Genomic DNA, 24,485 nt, shown 5'->3' on the forward strand with positions numbered 1-24,485 from the left:
GTTGAAGACCAATGGACATATAATCTAACAAGGCTATATCATTGGCATAAACCAGCCAGCTAATGGAGCAAGAGCCAACTTTGGGACTAGCTAGCGCATGCTGAGCCAATATTTCTGCCAGATAAGCCAAGTATAAATTAAACAGACAGGGAGCTGGTATGCATCCTGTCTGATTCCTCTTTCTGTTGATATTGGAGATGACAAATGACCCAGCATGTCTAACCGTATTTGGATGCCTGTATTCTCATGGAGATTAATTACAATAGCAAGGAAGCAAGCTGTCATGTAAGCCCCATTTGTTTAGTTTAAACCACAAGTTGCCTCTATTTATAGTATCAAATGCTTTGGATAAGTCAATCCATGCACCATAATCGAAGGACCATTCCTCGGTCAAATTAAGTGTTTAATGATGTTCATTACTACCCCATTCAAAGTAGTTGACAAACATTTACTAAACCCAATCTGATATTCAGTAAGGATTCCTTTCTTATCCACCCAATCCTCAAATTCCTTTAAAATGATCCCTGAAAAGATTTTATCAGTGTCCAGGACAGCTATGGGACGGTGATTAATGGGATTGGCCCGGTCCCTTTTTTTAAAGATAGGAATTACTATGGCCTGTTTCCAAGAGTCAGGGACTCGTTTAGCTCTTAAGATTTCAGTGAATAGCATCATAAATAACCTGCCTCAGGTTGTAACATCGTTCTTCAGGATTTCATCAGTCAGACAGTTAGGTCCTGGGGCTCTCGAAGAGGAAGCCTGGATAATTAGGTCTTCAACGGTCTGTAGGTCAAACGATAACTTCCATGAGATGTGATTCAGCAATTAAATTCTCACTGGATTAGATTCTTTGAATATTATACAACAGTATATCAACCAATAATTTTCTAGAACTGTATAACTTTGCATGTATACTTGAGAGAACTGCTAGAGTTCCCGGCATTAGCAGCCTCAGGTGACCATCATGGCGGTTACGATTAAACCTGGACCAGTTCCTATACTGGTTAATCAATTACCTTTTTTTTTCAAGAAGGGTTAATCTTGGGATCTTTTGAACTTCAAGAGTTCTTATTGCTTTTCTTAGAGCTTTTTTGCGCAAGGCATTTGCTTCATCAAAGATATGTTTATGTTTACTGATTTTTCGATTATTATTGACTTGAGATTGATCCAGTTCCCACAGAAATTCTACAAATGAAGTCAGTGAACAGGACTTTCCCATATCATTATCTTCTACGATTCCTAGGACCTCCATTAACTTCCTATTTAAGTCGCAACCCCCTTTCCTAAAATGAACCGTTCTATTTTTTCTTGAGAATGTCTTAGCCACAGAATAAATCCCTCTTTCTGGTTCTTGTGTTTTAACGGAGAGGGACGCTGTTAAGAGATTATGAACACTCAAACCTTTCTCCAAAATCTAAATATTTTATTGATGAAACCGTTCCATTTTTCCAGGTGTTCTTTCGAATCAAATCTCCTCGAATATTCCCATTTGCCACATAGATTCCACTCTGCTAAAAATTGTTGCCATTCTGCCGCCCCACCGAATTTTCCTTGTTCTTATCCCCATTTGTGCAGCAGTATGAATTAAGGTCCCCTGCCAGCAGTATAGTATCATGTTAAAAAACTTGTTTTCACAGCAGTAAGCAGGGACGAGAGATCCTCCAAAAGGGTGGCAAGTCTGGAGTAAGCAGGGTTCCAGTAAATATTAATAATGATCATGATTTTAATCAATTTGCCCCCTCTAAAGGAGACTCTTGCAGCTAAAATTCCTTGTACGTCCATATTGATGCATTCCAATTTGAACACCAAAGAACTACTACCTACTATTAGTAGGCCAGCTGAGGGTCTACCACCATTCAAACGAGTGGCAAATTGATCCATAATCATAAAACCATCTAATGTGTAGCTTTCTGGAAGCCAAGTTTCCTGGAACAGAATCGGATCATGCCCTCCAAATATTAGGCCTCTCATATTGTTCCCTTTAAAAGAATTAGAACCCTGCGTATTCCAACTCACCACATGCATTCGATCCCTTACTAAAGTAAATCTTCAGCCTCCGTCAACGTTTGCAAACCTTGAGTCAAAATAGCTGGTATGAGAGAGAAGATTTTAAACTTATTTTCAGTAGGGGCGTTGTTGTTACTTTGTCCCAGTCTTCCACCTCTTTCGGTGTTGGATCTTTGGGGAACACGTGTGTCTCTCCTGTTAGGAGGTGGACTATTTCTATCGCTATTCGACCCATAGTTTAAGAGATATCAGCTCAGGTAACGAAGCCAAGATCTCTTTCCCAATTTTTTTAAATCATTCGAAGCGTCCAATAGAGCTTTGGCACCCATTTTAGTCTTACGACCAACCTCTACTATATTAGTTACTTCGTCACATGGAAACCATACGTACTCAATGTCATGTGAGGAGAACAAAAATCGATCTGGAATTTCCCTCACAATTGTTAATATAGCACCACAATTTAACACCTTGCCATCCTTATCTCTATTTAGTTGCTTCAGCTAGATTCTAGGTATTGCAAATGGTTTCAGAGTTAGTAGCTTTACATCGTCAGCCCACTCTTTCTGAGAACTAGTAGATAAGTCATCTACTGGGTTGGCCTCTTGACACAAAAATTTACTGCTAATCTGCTTATTGTTAGACTGAACAGATGTAGCAGCCAAAGCGGTCTCAGCAGAGACGTTCACAGCAGGGTTCACAGATGAAGTTGAAACAATTAAATAATCTGTTGGAGGCTTCACAGATTGAGCTTTGGCAAAAGTCTTTAGATGTCAATTATTCTTTGTTCTGCAGAGGATAGGTGCCCAGAGAATTGGTTGTTTTGTTGGTTTCTCAATCAGTGCTTTGTTTGAACAGCCAAACCTGTTTTAGACAGAGCTGATATGGCAACCTTTGATTCCATATTCTGAGGTAGTTTGATCATATCAGGCTCAGGCTCTACAATTTGAGTCTCGCACATATCCACCTGCTGACTAAAACTCTTGGATTTCGTTTTTTGTGATATTCCAGTCATCTTAGGCTCATCTATTATCTTATGTAGGTTTTTTAAAAATCTGTTATTTTTAGGCTTTTTTTCTTCTTTTCTTTTGTGTTGTTATTTTTTAGACTGCTATTTGCATACCAGATTCGGTTGCGGCTGCCAGAACTACCTTTGAAGAGTCTTCAAAATTAAGGTCAGAGACCACAACTTAGGATCAATGAGCGGAGGACTCTGATGAGTCACTTCGCGGGAATTTGAAGCCATCAGCCCAATGATTTCATTCCTCATCAATTCTAGTTGGCAATCGACTTTCCAAAAATTGTCACTGAGCTTAACTCGGGCAGCTGTTTGTTCATGTGGTGTGTTTTAAGGTCTTTCAATGCGCTTATCAAAGTTGTATTAATCGCCCCACTGATGCCCACCATCGATGCATCACAGCAACTAGATCCCTTTGTAAGTTCCAAGAGCGTACCCAAATTAGATTGAACCTCACTTTTCAGCATTTCAAATACATTAACTAAAGATGTCAAGACATAATTCAATGCAGTTAATGTAAAATTCGAAAGGTTCTTTTCAACAGAAACGTCTGGATTTGTTTCAGAGTTTATTTCAGGCTATTACTTATGTAGGTGTCCTAACCTGCTCCATTTCCAATCTAAAAGAATGTGGAGCAAGTGGGCCACCTAAGATTCATTTAAAACATTGTTCCTGTCCGTTTCTATTATTAAGGATTCTCGCAATGGAGACTCTCCAGAGGCTGCAAATATTGAAATTGAGGGAATTACTTCCAAGGTATCTAAATCTCCCAAACTACGTGATCTTCTCTTCAAAAATAATTCCGATATTTTCCTTTTCATCAAGGTTGTCGATAAGGTGTATTCAAGGTTGTTTTGAAACACATCTCTTGATAACCCGTCCCTTACTGTAGAATTAGAGAGGGAGTTTGAAGGAAAATTGGGAGATGATGCTCTGCATGTTATAATGGTAGCTGCAGCCATGTGTACCATGTCCAAATCATTGTTCCTAGAGGGGCATACAGAGCAGAAGTCGTAGCCTGTTCTCTTGTAGTGGGCAATGATGATAAATGAGACTGCGCTGTCCTCGGGTCCAAACATGGGAAGTGGTCCATTTCAGGCGTCTGTTAAGCTCCCACTTCTTAAATAATAAAAGCTGGTTATTCGTAGAGCGTTGCAAGTGCAGCATGGCTCAGCAAGAGGTAGTTAAAGAGAAGCACCTGTGCTCTACCTTAATCACATTTTTATGTAGGTTGATTAGTAGGCGTATCGCAGGTTCAACAGTTGCTATGATCACAGCAAATGATTACATCAATTGCCCAAAAGTAGATCACAGGACTCCAGACTCGGTACAATTCTTCAGTTGAAAGACCTTATATAAAATGCTAAATAAAATTGCGTTTCATTTTACGTTTTGACCATGCCACCACGGGTTTTGAGCTTAGGTACCAGTTATACAGTGACAAATGCAGGTCACAATCCAAAACAAAAAGAGGAGGAAAATAGTAAGTTCTGCTTGTCTGGGATCGAAGAATAGTGACTGGAGTCAACAGGAGTCACCGAGGCCGGAATTACACTCACAGATCAAGAGACTACTAGTCACTCACTGCTCCGTTACCCTTCTCCACGCAGCTTTTATCGTACAGTTTCTCCGGGTTTCTGCTCTGTTCCATGTCACCCGATGTCAGAGTCCAGCACCCAACACACTCCACCACACTCTGCAGCACTCTGCTAGGAGTCGGGCTATTAATAACCTTGGAAATCTTGCCGCCGCCTCCTCCATTGAAAGGGTAAACAGACTGTAGTCCACCACTCGGAAATACACTCTGCCACACTCCACACCTCTCTGCTAGGAGTCAGGCTATTAATAACCTTGGAAGTCTTGCCGCCGCCTCCTCTAATGAAAGGGTAAACAGACTGTAGTCCACCACACAGAAACACACTCTGCTAGGAGTCAGGCTATTAATAGCTTTGGAAGTCTTGCAGCAGCCTCCTCCACTGAAAGAGCAAACAGACTGTAGTCCACTACACGGAAACACACTCTGCTAGGAGTCGGGCTATTAATAACCTTGAAAGTCTTGCAGCAGCCTCCTCCTCTGAAAGGGTAAACAGACTGTAGTCCTCAACACAGAAACACACACCGCCACACTCTAAATGCTACCTCGACATTCACATGTATCTTCAAGAATAATGTGGATGGATACTTCCAGGCCAAGGGTAAACAATCCAACCATGAGCAACTCTTGTTGCGCTGATGTTCTATTCTATCTGCGCGCTATTCGCTGCTATGGCAGGTAATTTCCCAAAAATGTCACCATGTGTTTGTGATGTATACAAGGCTTTGTGAAGCTGTATATATACTTGGACCAGTTCCCAGTGGAAATTGGGCGGGTGCCCAAGTTGATCCTGTATACTTGTGAGTAAGAAGGTGTGGGAGGTGGTGCTGGATGTTCCATCAATAGGTGCGTGCCATATTGCTCAGATATTGAGGCATCTTGATTTTAAATGTCTCATCCCAATCCCGCCACTTCAAGGAGGGTGGGCAGTGAGGGTCAGTAGAGGCTTGTTAGAATCCAAAGGCATCACTGTATTCTGCAATATTCTGGTATTAAGACATTTGCACTGGGGTCAGCAACTGGACAAGACTGTTCAGGGGTGGGTCTCTGCCCCCGAGAGAACTGCATGGCTAGGCAATCCATTTGAACTTGGCCTCGTGAATAGTTACCGTGCGTCTACAGCGAGGCAGCTGTGGGTGCTAACGTGGGGTAGGGAGGCTACATTTGGAAGGCAAAATGTGTTGTGTCTGGACTCAGGGCACAGGGTCCAGGCACATAGTTGCTGTGGGGCGCCCGGCCGACATGCCCAGTTACAGGGAGCACCCTGTGAGACGGTGAGCACACGGTCTGATCATGGCCTGGGGGCACCCAGGCCCACACAGCATTATGCAGCTGGAGTTGCACAGCAGGGGCTCGAGCTCACCAACGCAGAGTTGCCGGCAGGGACTTTGCTAAGCAAAGGTGGTCAGGGACAGCACAGGCGCAATATTGCCTCACAGGGGCACTGTCATGGTGGCGGGCCTTGCAGGGCAGGCCCTCTGCCTGGAAATGCAGCACCAGCACATCACTGCAAATCACAACACATCAGGCAGGAGTCTGGTGATTGTGACTAATGAGCGGGAAACCGCTCCTCCCTTTTATTGTGTTGGTCACCTGGTCACAGGCATGTGACATTCGCACAAGCCCTGGCAGGGACTCCTATTTTCTTAAAGGGGTGGCACACCAAAAGCCTCCTTTTTCATGACAAAACAAAAACAAAACCAACCATCAATGGAAATCACAATAAAGCCACAGTCACAAACAGTAATACTTGGTACAATTGGGTGCCGTGGGGTAAATAATAGGTACATATTTGTTATAGCCCCGACATGATGCAACATGAGATTGTTCCAAACACCTCTGTCACATATTTCTTTGACCACATATGATTTTGGCGGGCTGTTGGTCATAGTGCAGCATAAAAAAAGCATGCCGACCCCCACTACAATGACTAATGGGAGCAGGGTTTGTGGGGGGGAGGTGACCCCCTCTCCCCTTTGTCAGTGTATTGGGGGGTCAAGGGTTGCAGAGGTGTCCCCCGCTTTCCATTAGATGGTAGCGAGGGACAATAAAGAAAAAAAAAGTTTGGAAAAAAGGACTCTGCAACACCAGTTCAGACCCAGGTTAGTCTGCAGGGTCGGAGGAGACTGCGGCACACTTCGCAGTGTGCCGCTGAAAAAGTAAGTGGAAAGGGGGAGGCGGTTATGGGGATGCAGGGTACAGTGATCTATGTGATCACTGCGCCGCACCATAATGGGAGTCAGCAATTTAATAGTCTACATTTTGGGCAGCGCAGTGATCACATAGATTCTTTACCATGATGGGCCGCGGGTAGCAGTGCAAAGGGTTTTCAATGGTGGGAGTGATCTTTCTGATCAGAGGGAGCCGCTCATCCCTTTTATTGTGTTGGTCACCTGGTCACAGACAAGTGACATTCGCAGGAGCCCTGGCAGGGACTAATATTTTCTTAAAGGGGTTGCACCATCCCCTTCCCCCAAAATAAGCTTTATCCATGGTGCACAATGTTTCCATCCATGTTGTTCCAATGGAGGCCAGAGGCAGGATTTCAAATCAGTTGTTATTTTACATTAATGCATGGCTGGTGACCTAGTTTTGTATCGGCGCAGTGTTTCATTTGTTGTTTAGTAGGCCAGGATGGTACAGTAGTCCTAGTCCAGTCTTGATAAGTGATTATAGGCTCCACTAGAAATACCGTGCATTTTCTGTTGGAATCTCGTTCCCTTGTGAAATAAACTATTGGGAAGAAACGAGAGCAGGATGTTGAATACTTTTTTTGTTTATTTGCTTGGTATCCATGGAGACCGTGGAGGGACCCCTGGCAGACCGTAGACGCCATGGTCTAAAAACGCACAATGAGACGTGCGGGACGACACATTGTGAAATTAACAGGGTGCCAACGCTCCCATCAGCTTTACACTGCGTGTGACCATCAATATCCCCCTCTCCATGGCGACGGCCACGGGTTACCCCAAAGTGCCCTCCCCCAAACGCCTGGGTCGCGGTCCTCCATAAACTCGTTGCTGTGTTACAGGCTTGGTGTTCCGGCCCGAATCGCCTACCACCGTTACGTCTGTTTCAGTTCCGTTCAGACAGAGGGCAGGAAGCGCTCCTTTATCCTGTGCATACTTGAGCCATGTCTCGCCGGGACACGCCCACTTACGCACAGCTTCCTTAGTCACTCAGCATGACTCTTTCCTGGACAGCTCATGGGCAGGCTGGTGACGCTGACTCACCATCACAACTTAATCAACGCTGAGGGTCTGTGTGACCTTGGAATATTATGCTTCGACAAAATTACTGAAACGTAAATATTGAATTTACAAACATCACGTCTATGGACCTAGCCGCATGCGGACTTTGCCATCTTGAAAAAAATGTATTTTACAGGAGATGCTAAAAGAAGGTTTCCAACCACGGGGCTCTGTTCTAATGTAATCAGATGCCAGTAAGCAGACCATATATGTCACCTTTATCCGGGAGAAGAATGCCGGAGAACAATTCCAAAATATAAACAAAGACTGATAAACTGCGAGCCAGGGAGAGGATTGTTCGGAGTTACAGGTTCAGGTCTATTGAGGAAACTGAATGCTAAAATCTGAGCCCGAAGCCATTCGGGTATTATAAAGATACCTCGTGCCATTCACAGACCACATCACACATGCATTGTTTATGGTGCCTCGGAAGCCAGAAACTCCAGGGGTCAAGTCCTAAAAATTAAAGTGAGGGGACTCATCAACAAACGCAATGGGATATGACGTCGCCAGAAATTAGAAAATCAAGGTGAAATATGCGCATTTCATTACATTGGCTTTGGATAACCATGCAAATTGAACAGGACGAATGGCATTTGCCTTTCATAAAATCAACACACACACAAAACCAAGAGAGGATATTTTATTCTAATAGTGTTTTTGAAAACTTTAAAAGATGTGCCTGTTTTAAACTCCAAGAACCAATAACAATGTTTACCTGGAACTTGCAGTACAGAATTTGAATATTTCACCTTGAGTTGTTTGTTATTTTTCATCAGGTTATATAGTGTAGTGGTGAAGTGTCCGGCCTACAAATCTGCCGACTACCAAGGATGTCTTTAATTCATCAATCCATAGGGGATATTCAATGTTTCTCATTTTTGCTGGGGGGCGGGAGGGGTTGAGTCGACCCTCTGAATGAAGTGGGTGGACTTCCTCCCCCCGCGTGTACCCTTGACTTGAGCCCTGAGAAACTCATAGAGCCATACAGATGAGCATTCTCAGCACAGGGGTTTGCAACCTTTTGCTCTCCAGATGTTTTGGACTACAACTCCCATCAGCCCTAGCCAGCAGTCAGTGTTGTGGGATCATGGGTGTGACATATTGTATACTCCTGATCTACAGCGTGAGGTGGAGATGGTCAGTCTCAAGACAAGGTTGAATTTTATTATTCTACGAGTCAACAAGTCCAGCCTTAACCGTTTTTAAAGAGGGCAAACTTCTTTCAGTAGATATTCAGAGCATTTGCCTTATTCTTTATTTTAAAGCATATAGCACATACCCGGTACAGGTCTCCATGAAAGCAACACATTGATCGTCTCAACCTACCACTGCCCAATCCACAAAAAGCAGAATCTGTGGGCAGTATCAATTTAATTAGAATTCAGCTTAAAAAGTCCCCAGCGACCTCTTGCATCCAAGGAGCCTGGGCTCCAGTCCACTGATTTCCTTACAGTAATCTTTCCTGGGGGAAATCCCTGTCCGGCCACGTGCGGCCGGGGGACTCCATTTGATGGCCCGTCATCAAATAGATGAAAAGGCCCTATTTCACAGACACAAAGCGGATTCTGTAGGCTGCCCTTATCAGAAAGGATCAACACTGCAGTGGAGGCTCCCTGCTAGCAGCGGGCATGTCCCCAGCCCTTGCTGCCTGCCCAACAAGGAGCTCCATGTCCATAATGCTGGTGCTACCCGACATCGCCCATCACTGGTGAATAAGAAGTCGACGAAGAACAATTTTGGCTGCATCTGTCTCTCGGGTCAGGCCTGATGTGTGAAAGAGAATTTGTATGTTTTGTCATGCTATTGTGTAATTTTGCTCACTGTCTTTTACTCAGTGTCTATCACTCTGTATGTTTCGATTGTAATTAGGTGACCATCATCTGACATAGATAGGGGTGGGCTGAGCAGAACTGGGGTTCAGGTCACTGTGTCGCAACTAGTGGGCGAAGTGTACGAAAAGAAGTAGTGCAACTACGCTCCCTACTGGCTTGCCCCTGCTCCCCACAAACCCTATCGCCACCCCTCCCCCCAAACACACCTGCCTGCTGTTTAAGGCAATGTTCAGTGTAGTGCACTGAAAGTGCAAGTTTCAACTTCTTCCTACACTTTTATTTTAAAACTAAACCAAACTAAAAGTATAGGAACAGTAAAACTGTTTTTTTAAGTAGAGGAGGACCACTTCAAACCGGTCCCACTCAATTTGATCACTGCCCACAAGTCAACCTAGCACTCATTAAAGCAGTGAAAATGCCTCACCCATTGTGCCCTTTAAACCCACTGTACTTGCCAGGCTGCTGTTTTGGATGTAGTAATAATAATACTGTTTGCTTATATACCTTTTCATGCCAGACTCCCACAGCTTCTAAGCACTGTAGCAACAGTTGTTATTATTACCCCATGTTTAATGGTACTTAATTGATCAACTTTGGCATTAGGAATGGCTAAAATTGCGCAATTGGAACTTGAGAGGTGCAGGCTGCCCCTGTGTCAGAGACCAACGCTCTACTTGTGTAGCTATCCACCCCTGGCTAAGAGCTCAATTTGTTCTGTTATATTTCCAATTTTATGTAAAACAATCAATGTCAACGTATTAAAAAAGTAGATTATTTATTGTGAATTTGTAAGGCGCATAGACATCAAATTGTGTTTCAAAGTGCCCACATGGCAAATGGGAGGGAATATGGGGACAAAGGTAAATAGAATAACTGATGAACAGGAAAGGGGCTGTCCTACTAGGCCTTGTAAGTATTCAGAGCGTGCAAGGGCAGGGAGAAGAGAGAAGCGACAGGGGTAAGCGCTAGGTGTTCCACAGAGGGAAGTGCCAAGGACTCAATTGTATACAACAGTAAACGCCTGTCAGAGATCGCTTGGTACAGAGTGATCACCTGCCAATAGTAAGTGCAGGCCTGTGAGAACACAAGCCAATGGGTGCCTGAAGGCAAGTGCTGGGATGGGGTGGTGGTTCAGGTGCTGGGATGGGGTGGTGGTAATTAGCACAGGAGTGAGAGGGGGAAGGAGGAGGTGAAGAGGAAAGTCTTGAGGAGCTTCTGGAATTTGAGGACATCCGGCTCAAGACGGAGAGGAAGCGGGGCAGACTGTTGCAGAGGAGGGAGCCAGGCGAGGAGCGAGATCTGCCACCAGCTGACTGCTTGGCTTGGAAAAATGTCTGACACCAGAGAGTTGGAGCCGGAGGAGCGTAAAGATCGAGAAAGAAAGTATTTGGTGAGTGCAATTTGTAGCTAGATTGGTCCTCGGCCCCAGACAGCTTTATGGATGATGCAGAGGGATTTGAATTTGACCCTTTCAGCAACCCAGGAGCCTGTGCAGGGATTTTAGGGCTGGAGAGATACGGAATGAGGAAATAAGGGCTCCAGGCAGCAGTGATGAAGAAACAGTAGTTTATTTCATTACAGCGACAGCGGCCTATGAGAGCCAAGTGCCAACATGGCTCTCTCCCTGCAGTCTCTACTGTAACTCCTCTACATTCTTAGAATAACATTCTTAGAACTTAATGAGCTCATAGTGCAGCTCAATGTGTAACTAGGATCTGGTAATACATTTTTATGAACTTGTTTTAACTTACACTTACATCATAACACATCTCATCCCTTATGTGCATACAGCTGTTTACTCCACATAATAATCCTTAAACCAGCTGGGTTTGTTCTTGACTATATTTGAATGTGTCTCTACTGAAGGCCTTGAATTGTTGTCATCCTTGGAACACTTATCTATGACACTAGAGTCTCTGATACTGTTATTAGCAAATTCACCATTGTCATGTTCACCATTGTCATGTTTATCATGTGCATTGTCCTTCATACATTCTGGACATTTCACAATTCTGGACATTGACCAACACTCTCCCCCTTCTACAATTACTACATTGTTTCTTACCGCAGATATTTTCTTGGGACCAATGTATTTGCTTTCTACACATTTGGGAGTGAATCTAGGGTTCTTTATGAGAATACAATCTCCCACTTTCCAGGTATTACTTTTGACACTCTTGTCCTCATCAAATCTTTCTTTGTACACCTCCTGTGCTTCTTTGATGAGAGTCATAATTCTCTTGCGATCAATGTTGGAACTCTTGGCTAAGTCCATCCACCCTGGACATAGTTTTGTTCCAGGTTGTCTCTCTTTCAATGACATGAACGGAGATACATTTGTAACTGAGTGTGGTGTGGTACAGTAGTTCCATATCATTTCTCTTACTACACCAAACCATCTTAGATTAGAAGCCATGGCCAATTGCAAACCACCCTTTATGAACCTATTGGCTCTCTCAACGAGGCCGTTGGCCCTTGGATGATATAAAGCAGTTCTAGTGTGTTTGATGCAAAATTTCTTCAAGAAAGTTAACATCCTTTCAGAACAGAATTGTACTCCGTTATCAGTGATTAATTCTGTCGGGAAACCCTCCCTGTAAAACACTTCCTCGAAGAATAACACCATCTCTGCAGTGGTTGCCTCACGCAAAGCCTTCCATTCAATCCATTTGGAATGGTAGTCTACCAACACAACAATGTATTTATACCCATTGTCAAGATTTTGTAATGGTCCTATCAAATGAACTGCAACTTTTTGCCATGGTTCACTCGGTACTTTGACAGGATTTATTGGTACTTCTCTAACCATCTTGGTCTTGTCACTCTTACCACACTCTCTACAACCCCTAACACACTTCTCTGCATCGCTGTCAATCCCGGGCCACCAGAAATATTGCCGCAAATATCTCTTTGTTCCTCCCATGCCCAGGTGACCTTGATGTGCTATATTTACTAAATGAGATCTGACTCCACTGGGGGGTATTATCCTATTTCCTTTTCTAAGTTTACATCCGTCCTCAGACATACTTAACTCGTCCTTCACACCAAAATATCTGTCAAACTCTTTTCCCACAATATTCTTGTGAGGCCATCCTTCTCTGGTCCAAATAATAACTTGATTCAATATTAAATCCTCCTCACCAGCTCTTATCCACATCTCTTTATCAATGGCATAATGCTCAATTTCTGTAATGCTCACATCTTGAAATTCAGGTGCTCCCTCCAATTCACCACCACACACAGGTAATCTGGATAAACAATCTGGTACCACATTCTCCCTCCCGGGAATGTAACACACCTTGAAATTATAACCCAAGAGTTCTGCCATCCACCTCGAAACTCTTGGAGACCCTTTGGCCCACTCAGAACCGTTCATCAATTGAACCAAAGGCTTGTGATCTGATCTGACAATAAAAGGTCGACCCCATAGAAAGAACTTGAAGTGCGTGACTGCCCAAAATACTGCTAGTGCCTCTCTTTCAATGACCGAGTAATTTTTTTCTGCTCCTCTAAGTGGCCTGGATGCAAATGCAATTGTGTATTCAGTTTTACCTGAGTCAAACTGAGTCAAAACTGCTCCTAAGCCAAGGGTACTAGTAGCAACAACTGAAAGCAACGTTTTCCTGCCAAACATGAATCCACTTAAGGATGGGGCCTTGACTATACAATCTTTGATTTGCAAGAATGCTTCCTGACACTCTTTGGACCATGTGTACTTCACGTTCTTTTTTAGTAACTCCCTCAATGGAGATGAGATGGATGCAAAGCCATTCACAAATTTATGGTAATATTCCGCTAGTCCCTTGAAAGAACGTAGTTGGTCCTTGTCTTGGGGCTGAGGAGTATTACTAATGCTTTCTATGAGTGACTTTTTGGGAGAAATACCTTCTTTCGAAACTTTGTGTCCCAGATACTCCACTTCCTCAACACTTATTTTACATTAGCTTCTTTGGACCGTTAACCCAGCCTCTTTTAGTCTGCATAGTACTGCCCTAAGTACTCTGTCATGCTCATGCTCATTACTTGCAAAAATCAGAATGTCATCTTGAAACACCTTAACATTTTCCAACCCTTTTAATACTTCCTCCATCACCTTTTGGAACACAGATGTGGCCGAGGCCAACCCAAATGGCATGCGATTGTATTTATAAGTGCCTTCAGGTGTGATAAAGGCAGTGAGATGTTGCGATTCTCGGGAAAGGGGAACTTGGTGATAGGCAGCAGAGAGATCAATGACAGAGAACAATTTGGGTTCGCCAAGAGTGGAGAGTGTCTCGGAAATGTTGGGTAGGGGATGTCTCTCCACCAGAATATTGTGATTAAGACTGCTCAAATCTACACACAGTCTTAATTTACCATTATTTTTGGCCACTAAAACAATGGGGGACAACCACTCTGTGGCCTCAACAGGTTCAATGACACCCTTATCTACTAATTTATCGAGTTCACTGCGTAGTTGCGCTCTCATGTTTAACGGCACATGTCTCACTTTATGAACAATAGGCTGAGATTCTTTCTTTAGTCTAATATGGTGTTCGAAGTTCTTGAGTCTGCCCAGAGCTTCGGTGAAGAACTCTGGGAACTCTCTTGACCACATATCATCAATCTCAGCAATGGTGACAGGCTCAGTGGCACTAGCTTGCACCCTGACTCTCAACTTCCTTTGTTCCTCCCAACCTAAAAGGGAGGCTCCCTTTCTTGCAACCAAAATGTCAGCTATGCATCCTCCACCTCTGTATTGCACACTTGCAGTAAACTGTCCCAGCATCTCAATAGGGGATTCCGCATAGCCGCAGGGCCGAATTCTTGGTGGATCCAGCATTGATTCATCCTTTTTTAGAACATCTTTAAATGTCTCTTTAGAAATGATGGTCCATGGGGAACATGTGTCAACTTTCATGAGTATTTCTCGACCATCAATTACAAAAACATCTGTTGGACCTTTGCTGACTCCTCCTCCAATGGTCGAAATCTCGAAGACATGTCTGGGGTGGTCTTGCGAGGAGTATACCTCCTGTATGTTGTAAGCTGAGTGAGCACCTTCTACTTGGTTGTCTGTGGTTTCTAAGAGATTTATTGATGACCTCTTGCATACATTAGCGAAATGTCCTCTGGTCCTACACTTGAAACATTCAGCATTCCTTGCTGGGCACGAAGGGTAATTCGGACCATGCTTGTCACTGCCACATCTGGTACACTTCGCACCCCATGTTCCTTTCCTGCTTGTATTGACATTAAGTCTCTTCCTGTGATCAACTGCGCACACAGCTTGGGTACTCTGTTTGTCAGACTTCAGTTCTTTGACATATTGTGAGGTTTGTTCTATGCTTCTGGCTAGGTCCACTGCTTCATCCAACTTCATGTCTTTTGCCAACAATTTCTCCTGTATCCTAATATTATTTGTGCACCTCACTAACTGATCTCTAATTAACGAGTCAGAGGTTCGAATTCACAGGAGTGGCTTAATGTTCTTAACGAGGCTATGTACGATTCCACGGATTCTGAGGACTCCTGCGTACGCTGAAAGAACTTGTGCCTCTCGAATGTAACATTTTTTTTAGGCTCAAAATGATCCTTGAGTTGTTTAATCGCAAGGGCATATTCATCTGTGTCCTCCGCTTCACCAGCTTGTGCACTGCCTAACCCATCAAACACTGCCCGACCTTCCACAACAAGATTGTGAAGTAATAATGCCTTTTTGCGAGTTGAGCTGAATCTCTCTCCTCCCATTGCCACCAGGTAGTTTTCAAACATGTCTTTCCACCTGTCCCACCTAACTTGGGGGGCGTCCAGGTTCATTCAAAAATGACATTGGCGGAGGTATTGAAGCTGCCATGTCTTAAGCGGTAAAAAGGTGGTAAAGAGTGGGCTTGCTAGATGCAACCAATAGACTCTGGATCAGTTCAAGTATGCCCAGTGGATGCACAGACTGAGCAGTGACAGTGCTGTGCTATGCAGACAAAGGGTTCAGTCTTGTATGAGTACAATCCCTTGTGTATGATGTCACAATCCTCCTTACATCGGTCTGAATTGGAACGTGATGGCTGCTCATCCACAGAATGGATACATGTCATAATGGCTGGCTCCTGAAACTTGCCAGAACTGCATGGGCAGGTTGCTCAGCAACGATAATGTCAATGCTAGGGATCCTTGAAAGTAAACACTGTTGCTTTGAGACAGAGTCAATACAGTAATAGGGAAGGCAAGATTACACCCCCAGGGGACGCGCCTGCTGACCTGTTGTTCCGCTCCTCCTGACCTTCCTGCAGCGTCCGCTGTCGCACGGGAGTGTGGAATAATGCAGGCCGCGCTATGACAAGACTTCAAAGGAGTATGGAGACACTGCTGAGAGCCATCCTCGTCGCCAATGAGGAAATAAGGGCTCCAGGCAGCAGTGATGAAGAAACAGTAATTTATTTCATTACAGCGACAGCGGCCTATGAGAGCCGAGTGCCAACATGGCTCTCTCCCTGCAGTCTCTACTGTAACTCCTCTACATTCTTAGAATAACATTCTTAGAACTTAATGAGCTCATAGTGCAGCTCAATGTCTAACTAGGATCTGGTAATATATTTTTATTAACTTGTTTTAACTTACACTTACATCATAACAGAGAGATACGGTCCCTGGGCTTGAGGCCAAGGATAAGTCTTGCAGACCTATTCTGGACAAGCTGGAAGGGGCGGGTGAGGAAGAGGGTAGATTAAGGAAGAGGCTGTTGCAGTAGTCCAGCCTGGAGAGTACCAGAGCTCTAGAGACATTGAGCTTCTGGGTAAAAGTGAGGAACGGAAGGATACATCTGAGGAGGTGGAGTTGAAAATAGGCATTCTTGGCAAGGTCCATGATGTGAGGGTGGAAAGAGAGAGAGGAGTCAGAGATGACTCCAAGGTTTCTGGCTTCAGATGCAGGAGTAGCGGGAGAGCCCATAGAGGGTGGTCAGAGTGAAGGGAGGAAAGAGGGAGTGGGAGTCCCAATAGGAAGGATCGCAGTCTTGCTGGGATTGAGGCAGAGATCATTGGAGGTACACCAGGATGACTGGATAGCAGACAGTCAGGAATGGTAGAGGAAGTAGGGAGAGCATCTGAGGGAAATTTGAAGAAGAATTGGGTGTCATCAGCATAACACTGGAAGTGAGGGGAGAAGGTGGAGATAAGGTGAACAAGTGGTGCGAGATAGACGTTAAAGAGCAAGGGTGAGAGGTTAGACCCCCGGGGAACACCACAGGTGGAGATAGACGTAGTAGAGGAGAAAGAGCCCCGGATGACCTGGGAGGGATGGTGAGTGAGGAAGGCGGTCAGCCTGTCCAGTGCCTGCTCCGAGATACCAAGAGGATCATGGAGCCGTTTTATGAGGATGGAGTGGTTGACCATATCAAATGCAGAGGAAAGATCAAGTGGAATGAGGACAGTGGGAGAATTAGTGTCAAGAGATCTGCTTTTTATATGGTTGTTAAACCTGATATGTCCATGGAAGCCTACCTTGGCTACCCAGCAGGGAAAAAGAAGGAATGCTTTCTCAATAAACTTTGATTGGGCATCTTACCGCTTGTGCAATTCATGAGACATTGAAGGATTGACCATTGTCCCCCCCTAAGCATGAGCACTGAGTGGTACGATTCAGAAAGATCAGTGTGGTATTGCCTAGTTTAATTAATATATTCCTATAAACCCTTCTTATTCTCAGTATGGGAATCTATGCCCGGCGCCGTTGGGGATAGTTTTCACAATTTCTGGTAACATTTACTGTCAAAATCAGCCTCAAGATGGTGTTAGCCAATCAAAGTGTAAGTTCACAGAGAATTGGAAGGCCTACGTTGGCTCTTACAGTAATGTGGAGTAAGGAGAAGTCTGCTTGTATAGCACACTGCTGCCATTTGTGGCTACCTAGTGGAACATATAATCGAGACCTTATGCAATCATTGAGAACATGGCTGGATTCCTATAGCACTGACCGGGCTATAGGGCGTTGGTAGAGCATTTACACAGCTTGAATCATATGTAAAAGTCTCTATTGGATGGAATCGCCCTATGTTGTAGTCTTATAACACAAACCACCTTGAGGCAGGCCACAAGGGCAGCGCCAGAAGCAAACTCACCTGAGCAACAGACTTTTCCTATGGGGAGAACTCTGTTCAAAATCATTTATTTGAGTCACTGGCCTGACACCTCTGGTGGAATGGAGTTCACTGTTGAGCCCAAGTATGTAGGCTTACCCATTTAGCGTTATTATTAAGAGTTTATGCTGAGGCTTCAGGGTGTGGTCTTAAGGTTGGGCCTCGGGAATCTTGAAGTACAGGTTTAATTAATTACTCATTTAATAACACGCTTAACACGTGCAGGGGTGTAGGGGATTCGAACCTGTGTTGCTCTGCGCTGTCTTGCTTCTAAGACAAATGTATAGAGCCCTTTGGCTATCCTCTTAGGGATAAACGTATGGCTTCACACTTAGGCTTAAGAGTTTAGACTTAAAGGTGTACATTTAATAATAGAGTTTTAGTGTTAGGATGCAGGGCTACGGGTTTATGGAATTACTTTTAAGAGGTTAGGTTTAGCCTTTGGTATCTAGGTGTAGGTGTTTAGTCTTACAGAGCTAGTGGGTTCTCTGTAGGTTTGGTTTTATGATTTACAGGTTTTGTCTTATGGATTTAGGCTCTACAGGTTAATAGGAAGGGGATTAGTCTTTGGATCTTAGACTAAGTTAGACTTGGGGTAAGGTTTGGGAGTTCCGCGTAGCTCTAGTTTGCGGCTACCCTATGGGTTAAAGCATGCACGTAACATTGGAGTTAACCCTAAACCATCCCAACCGAAGCTACATCTTTTCACATGGAATTAGCCCAAAGAAAATAAATATAAATGTATTATTTTCAAAAAGAGTTGGGTCAATTGAAATAGCCCTGAAGAATGTAGGCAAAATGGACGCTCAGCAGAGTGTGGGAAGAGCAGCAGGCTTGTTGAATACCAGAAGACAATGACGTTGAATGGGATATTGTATGAAATATGGATACCAGCACAAAGGGAATTGGGTTGGTGGAGCCCACTAGGCCGTTCCTTCCAGGATTTTGAACAAGGTCAGATTTACGAGCGCCCCAGAGATCGGCCTACCAATCTAAGTTGTGCTTCCTCCTACCCTGAAACAGTCAGTGCCACTTAGGGACAGAACGTTTCCCACTTTCTGAGGACATTTGGGGACATTAGTAGAGCAAACTGGCCGTACTGGCATGAGCGGCGGCACGGCAGGGAGTACGTTACTGGCCACGTGAGCTGACCCAGCGTGTACCCACGGCGCATAGGTGACTTACACGAGGACTCGTTGTAGTAGACGTTGATTCTCTCCAGCTGCAGGGCTGAGTCGCCGACGTAGCTTCCGGCTGGATCAATGCCATGCTCGTCGCTGATGCCTTCCCAGAACTGGAGGCAGAGGGAAAGGAGAGTTTTCAATTAAAGCAGCTTAGTTAGTCATGCCTGTTCAAATCCGAAGACATTATTGCCTGCCTTCCCAGAGCTCAGCAGCATTGCCTAGTAAGCTTTACGCATAGTGCTGTAAACACCAATTCGGGGAATTGAGGGGGTACAATGACTGCATCTGTTAGAGACAGAGAAGTGTGGATATGGGCGCCGCAGGCCAGTGAGTGTGGAGAGCTGTCTGGGAGAGGGGGGGGGGCTCAGGGCAGGCCGGCCTGCGTGCACAGGGAAGGCGATACATATGTGTCGCGAGGACAGGCCGTCTTCGTGGCCATCTCATGGGTGTTGGCATCTCTGGACTCTGGGGGTGAGAGGAGGGCAGGAATGGGAAGGACAGCTGCGGGATTCCTGGCATAGCTGAGGAGGCTCTGCGGTAGAGTGGCAGAGCCGTGCCCGGCCTGCACTGCTTCCCGAGCCTCAAACCATGACTGCCACTTGCATTTCGACTCTTGGTAGTCACTCCCTGCCTCCCAGGTTAAGCTCTGCCACATTCTGACTGCCACTGCCATTCTTTGCCACCTTATCTTAAACCTCTAGGCCCTTGCTGCCTCGCACTCCCTTCTGTAAATCTCTTTATTAGCCTCATTAGACGTATGTTTCTGCTGTCACTCTGGCGTTTTGCTCCCGACTGTTCCTCACAGATTCCCAATCCTGTCACTTCACCCTCAAAACCACGTTTCACCCTTCTTGCTACCTAGTTCACTCTCCTAGCCTGTCACTCGCTGCCTCCCACTCTGGACACCCTGTCTCTCTTGTCAAGTCACTCGCTGCCTCCCTCCGGCCTCTCACACTTGACTGACACATTCTGCCTGTAACTCAGTTGTTCCCATTCTGGCTTCCTCTGCCGACTGCCTGACCGGAATCCCTCCCTTGTTACCCCCTGTTTTCCACTGGAGGCTGTCACTTGAGTCACTCTTTCCCTCACTGCCACCACAACGCCTCCCTGTCCTGCAGCTCCCTCTTCCACGGACTCTTTCCCATCCCTCAAAGGCAAACCTTGTTGGCACTGGCTGATCCTCGACCACTGGGAGGGTCATGTGTTTTCTTGTAAGCCCCCATACATGCCAAAATGCCCAATTGCATCTGGAGAGGTTATTACAGTACAGGTTTCAACATTGCATTCTGGTCCTTGTAGTTCCAGATTGCCCCGTTATAAATCCGCGACTAACAGTTCCAGATTGCAAAATAAAAATCAGGACTGCACCAACATTTCCTAACTGGAATGGGGCGCACTGGAGTGTATGGGTCCGGGCAAAGAAAAAACGTAACCGCCCCCCCCCCCCCCGCCAATTAGCGACACAGGGCAGTTGTTCCCTTGCAATGCAGGCCTCCTGGAACTCGAGGGCGTCTCCCAGTAATGGGCATCAATTATATGGCAACTCACAGAAAATATTAAAATGATCTCTATGAACTTGTAGCAAATGCTGCGTCGTAAGTCTCCAGGGTGGCACCCGCCGTGGCAGGGCGTGGAAGCTGTCTATCAGGGCACATGGCACTAGAAGGTGAGAGGCACCGCCCGGCTTTAGGAAACATCCCAGGGTGGGGGCGCTTCTCGCGTCACAGAGACGCCCTGGACAGAAGTGAACCCGGGGAGGCCCAGAATGAGGCCAAGTTCCACGTCCCCGGATCACACGGTCGGCAGAAGGGCTCGGCGTAGGAGAGGTGGGCTAATAAAACTCGCCACCGCCCATTGTGAAAGGGAGAGGGGACATAGGATAAGACAAAGCGTGGCCGCCCGCCGAGTTGGCGTGTGTTGCTATGGTCATGCCCCGAGTGGAGAAGGCGGTTCCCCCTACTTGCCATGAATGAGGAACGAGGGCGCCCCCATTAGCGGATCGCCAGACCCATCTGTGTCTTTCGATGAAACTTTCCACAACACATCTGAACAACGGGCAGTGCGCGGCTCCGCATGGTAGACTGGTCGGAGAGGGCACACGCAGCGGGCACGGGGGCGAGGCGGTGTAGAATACGGGCGAGGGTGGTCAGGCCATTGGATGAGCCAGGGGCCGGGAACGCATCCGTTCCCTTTGGATTCGTCTAGACGGGTGCGACAACCCCATGAAACCTTGATCCCCTCCGGAGGCTGTGGAATTGGGCACAGACCCGCACTGCACCCAAGATGCGCCCCCCGCCTACCTTGGTGCCGATCTGGTTTCCGCACTGGCCGGCCTGGATGTGCACGATCTCCCGCATGGCGCTGCCTGTACCCCTCTGCCGCTGCTGCACTGACTGGGGGTCCCCGAGGGAAGCTGCTTTTTTACACCCTCCCCTGACCCTCCTCCGCACAGCTGTGCCGCGCCTCGCCTCTGCCACTTCACTGCCAAGGCATCCCGCCCCGCCCCAAACGCCGGCCAGCCTGTGCACACCCCTCCCTCCCCGCGATGATGTCACGCAGGAGGGGGAAGCGGGGTCGCTCAGATCGTGCCCGTGGGGTTCAGAAAGTTACTGTGTGGCACAATGACTTTTGTCCTCCGCGTATCAGCACTGCAGTGCACTAGGCAGTGGCATTACATCACCCCTGTGATCTCACCTCACTTCCTTCTGATGCCAAGTGAAAAGGGCGAGCATCAGCTGACAGATCAGAACACGACACTACGAGGAGGCTCAGCTGGCGAGTTAGTAGGTTTGGGGCCGGTGCACCTGGGCGTGCCATGAGCGTCCCTAACGCTGTGATTAACCCCCTGGGAAAGAGTAGGTGTAACTCCAACTTACTCTCAGGGCTCAGTGAACATGTGTCACAGGGGCGCCTTTAAAAATGATGTGTGAGGGTGTTACATTTCTGATTCTGCACTCTTGGTTTCTTTGAGATTCATCAAACACATACAAACTGGCCTAACATCTGAACATCCGGGCCAAGTGATGTAGAAGAGCACAGCTGATATGTGGAATGCCCTAGGCCTCAAGATGGGCGTGAACAGCCCTCCCTTGAGAAGTATACAGTTCTGACGCTGTTGGCTAAAGTCCCAAGGCTGCCAGGCAAAGACATAGTGGTGTCAGCCCCCATTGGCATCCCCCACCCCCTCCGTCGTGTGAGGATGACATACCTTGGGAACCAAAACCTGAGCCGTCAGTGAATAATAGACCGACAACAGTTTACATTTTTTGGAAACACAGATCACAGTTTATTGGAGCATACGATACAAAGGGGGCAGTCCCAGCCCTAACGCACCATGGTTCCTGACCATCTATACCACAAAACGCCTAGCCCTCAAAAAGTGGGGCAAAACTTCTGACTGTTCCGGTGTCCCCTTGACGCCTCCATGCATGTCGCAAGGCACCGGACATTTGCGCCAGATTGGTGCACAGAGTGCTTCTCCCTCGGGCCACTGCACATGAAGGTGAGGAGTCTCCAGTGTCGATAGGGATCCAATGCCCGTCGTCTGACTTTGGCTCGAGTACGGCCATCGAAAAACTGCCCACGGTTCAAGCCGCGGCGTCCTCCCTGGCTAGGACTGCCCCTAACTCCGCCTGTGACAAAAAAGGAAAAATTAGTACAAAATAAAGCCAGGAATTTCACACAATTAACTTCACCCACTTACACCTCGAACTCTGCTGAAAACGTAAAAATGAATACAAATTGAAGCATGAAAGCAATGTTAAACCTTTTCCCTGACGCACTACCCGCTCTATGCTAAGAATTGGAACAACTATACTCCATGAAACAAGAACCTTAAAAACTGTCCTTTGCACCCACTTACACCTTGATGTCCGCTGAAAACGAACATTCAATAGAAATTGAAGTCCGACAGTTTTTTAAAAACTTTTCCCTATTCACAGCCTACACTCTGTTGAAGAATTGAAATTTGTACAGCATGAAGCAAACAATGTAACCCACTTTCCTTTTGACTTACACCTCAATCTAATCTGAAAAATCTAAAATTAATACGATTTGAATTAAGCAATCCTATGAAATCATTTTCCTTTTCCCTCCTTGACACCTCGCTCTCTGGTTAAAAATTGATTAATTAAAACCCAACAAAGAAAGCCAACCCTTGAAACTCTTTACAACACCGCCACTTACACCGGGATCCGATCCTCCTTCCAGCCTAATTCCAACCTCTCTTTCTTTTCCTACCTAGATACTTACACCCTAGTTGGAACCCACTGTGCTCCCCAACCTACCATTGGGTGCGGGTGGGTGGGTAATTTGCTGGAGGAGGACTGCAAAGAGGCCGTTCTTGCAGTCCTCCTCCGTATTTGTAGGCCGTCCCCAGGGCTGGCCGGAAATGCCTGCTCTGGGGACGCCCGCCCTGCTCGTGACAGAGCGGAAGGGGTAGGGACATGCAACCAGGGTCGGATTGGCCCCTCGGCCAATCGGCCCGTGGCCGTTATGAAATCATTAGTCTCCTGGGGGCCGGTTTCTGCCCCACGTGTGGGCCGGTTTGAGCGAGGAAAAAAAAAATAGTTTTTTTCGCACTGAACTGTGCATTGACAATAATAACATGCCAAGTTCAGTGCGAAAAAAAGTATTTTCTTTTGCTTTGTAGCCACGGGTGGCCCGCACAACTATAATGGTTGTGTGTGCCTGCATGCAGCGGGTCAGTGGCTCGCGCCGCTGCATTGTGCATTTCATTGCACATGTTTGTTTCCAATTTGGGCTTTCGGCAGTCAAGCCCACGCAAGCTCACGTGCCGTGCCGCCCAGGGCTGCAGGCAAAGAACCTCTGGAGTGGAGTGGGCTCATTGGGCCTGGCTGCCGGCTGGCCCGTAATTACAGTGCCTCTGGAAGATCACCTGTCTGCTCTGCAGGGGGAAGGGGTTGGGCTTGCTGGGGCTGGGCAGCATAATCAAAGCAAGGTAACACTTGTTACATTGTTTAGATTTCCATGCATGCAATTATGGTTATGCACACAAAAAAGTAGACGGGTGGTCCGGACCAGATGGTGCTTGAGCCCGGCTCATGTTCCGCTCACACAGAGAGAGCATCACTCAAGAGGAGATAATGTTTGTTTGCAGCAACGTGTCAGTGTGAGAACTCACACCTGGTCTGAGGCGCCTGGAGGCAGGATGCCTGCAGAGTTGGGCTGGGCAAGGGGCGTGCACATTAAAGTTGATTTCACTTTTGCAGGATGCAAGCAACCAATTTGTTGCACTCCACTTTGCAAAATTGAAAACAACTATTGTCAATTAAAATGCAGCAAGACTTCGTGTCGCCACCAGCCCTCACTGGCACTGCCCACCCCCTACTGACTATTTTGCGTGGGCCCAGCAGCCTCTCTCTGACCCTGCTGTCAACTGTGCTGAGCTTCCCTGACACAGACTCACAGCGCAGAGAGGTCAAGCTGCAGCTTGCAGAGCTCCTTCAGGCTTCAGCCACGCACGC

The 24,485-nt window shown here is 46.3% G+C and overlaps 1 protein-coding gene across 1 annotated transcript in view; it reads right to left on the minus strand.

Annotated features, from left to right (window-relative positions):
- The window catches only part of TUBB6 (tubulin beta 6 class V), a 69,917-nt gene extending 48,441 nt beyond the window's left edge, over positions 1-21,476 (minus strand). The window contains exons 1-2 of the mRNA XM_069620480.1: positions 21,300-21,476; positions 19,001-19,109 (exon numbers count right to left, since the gene is read on the minus strand). Coding sequence (XP_069476581.1) covers positions 19,001-19,109; positions 21,300-21,356 — 166 coding nt within the window. The 5' untranslated portion in view covers positions 21,357-21,476. The remainder of the gene's footprint in view (positions 1-19,000; positions 19,110-21,299) is intronic.
- Positions 21,477-24,485: the final 3,009 nt, after the last annotated feature.

This window comes from Ambystoma mexicanum, chromosome 5q (assembly GCF_040938575.1).
Source record: "Ambystoma mexicanum isolate Mex_15411 chromosome 5q, UKY_AmexF1_1, whole genome shotgun sequence".
NCBI classification, from domain to species: Eukaryota; Metazoa; Chordata; class Amphibia; order Caudata; family Ambystomatidae; genus Ambystoma; species Ambystoma mexicanum.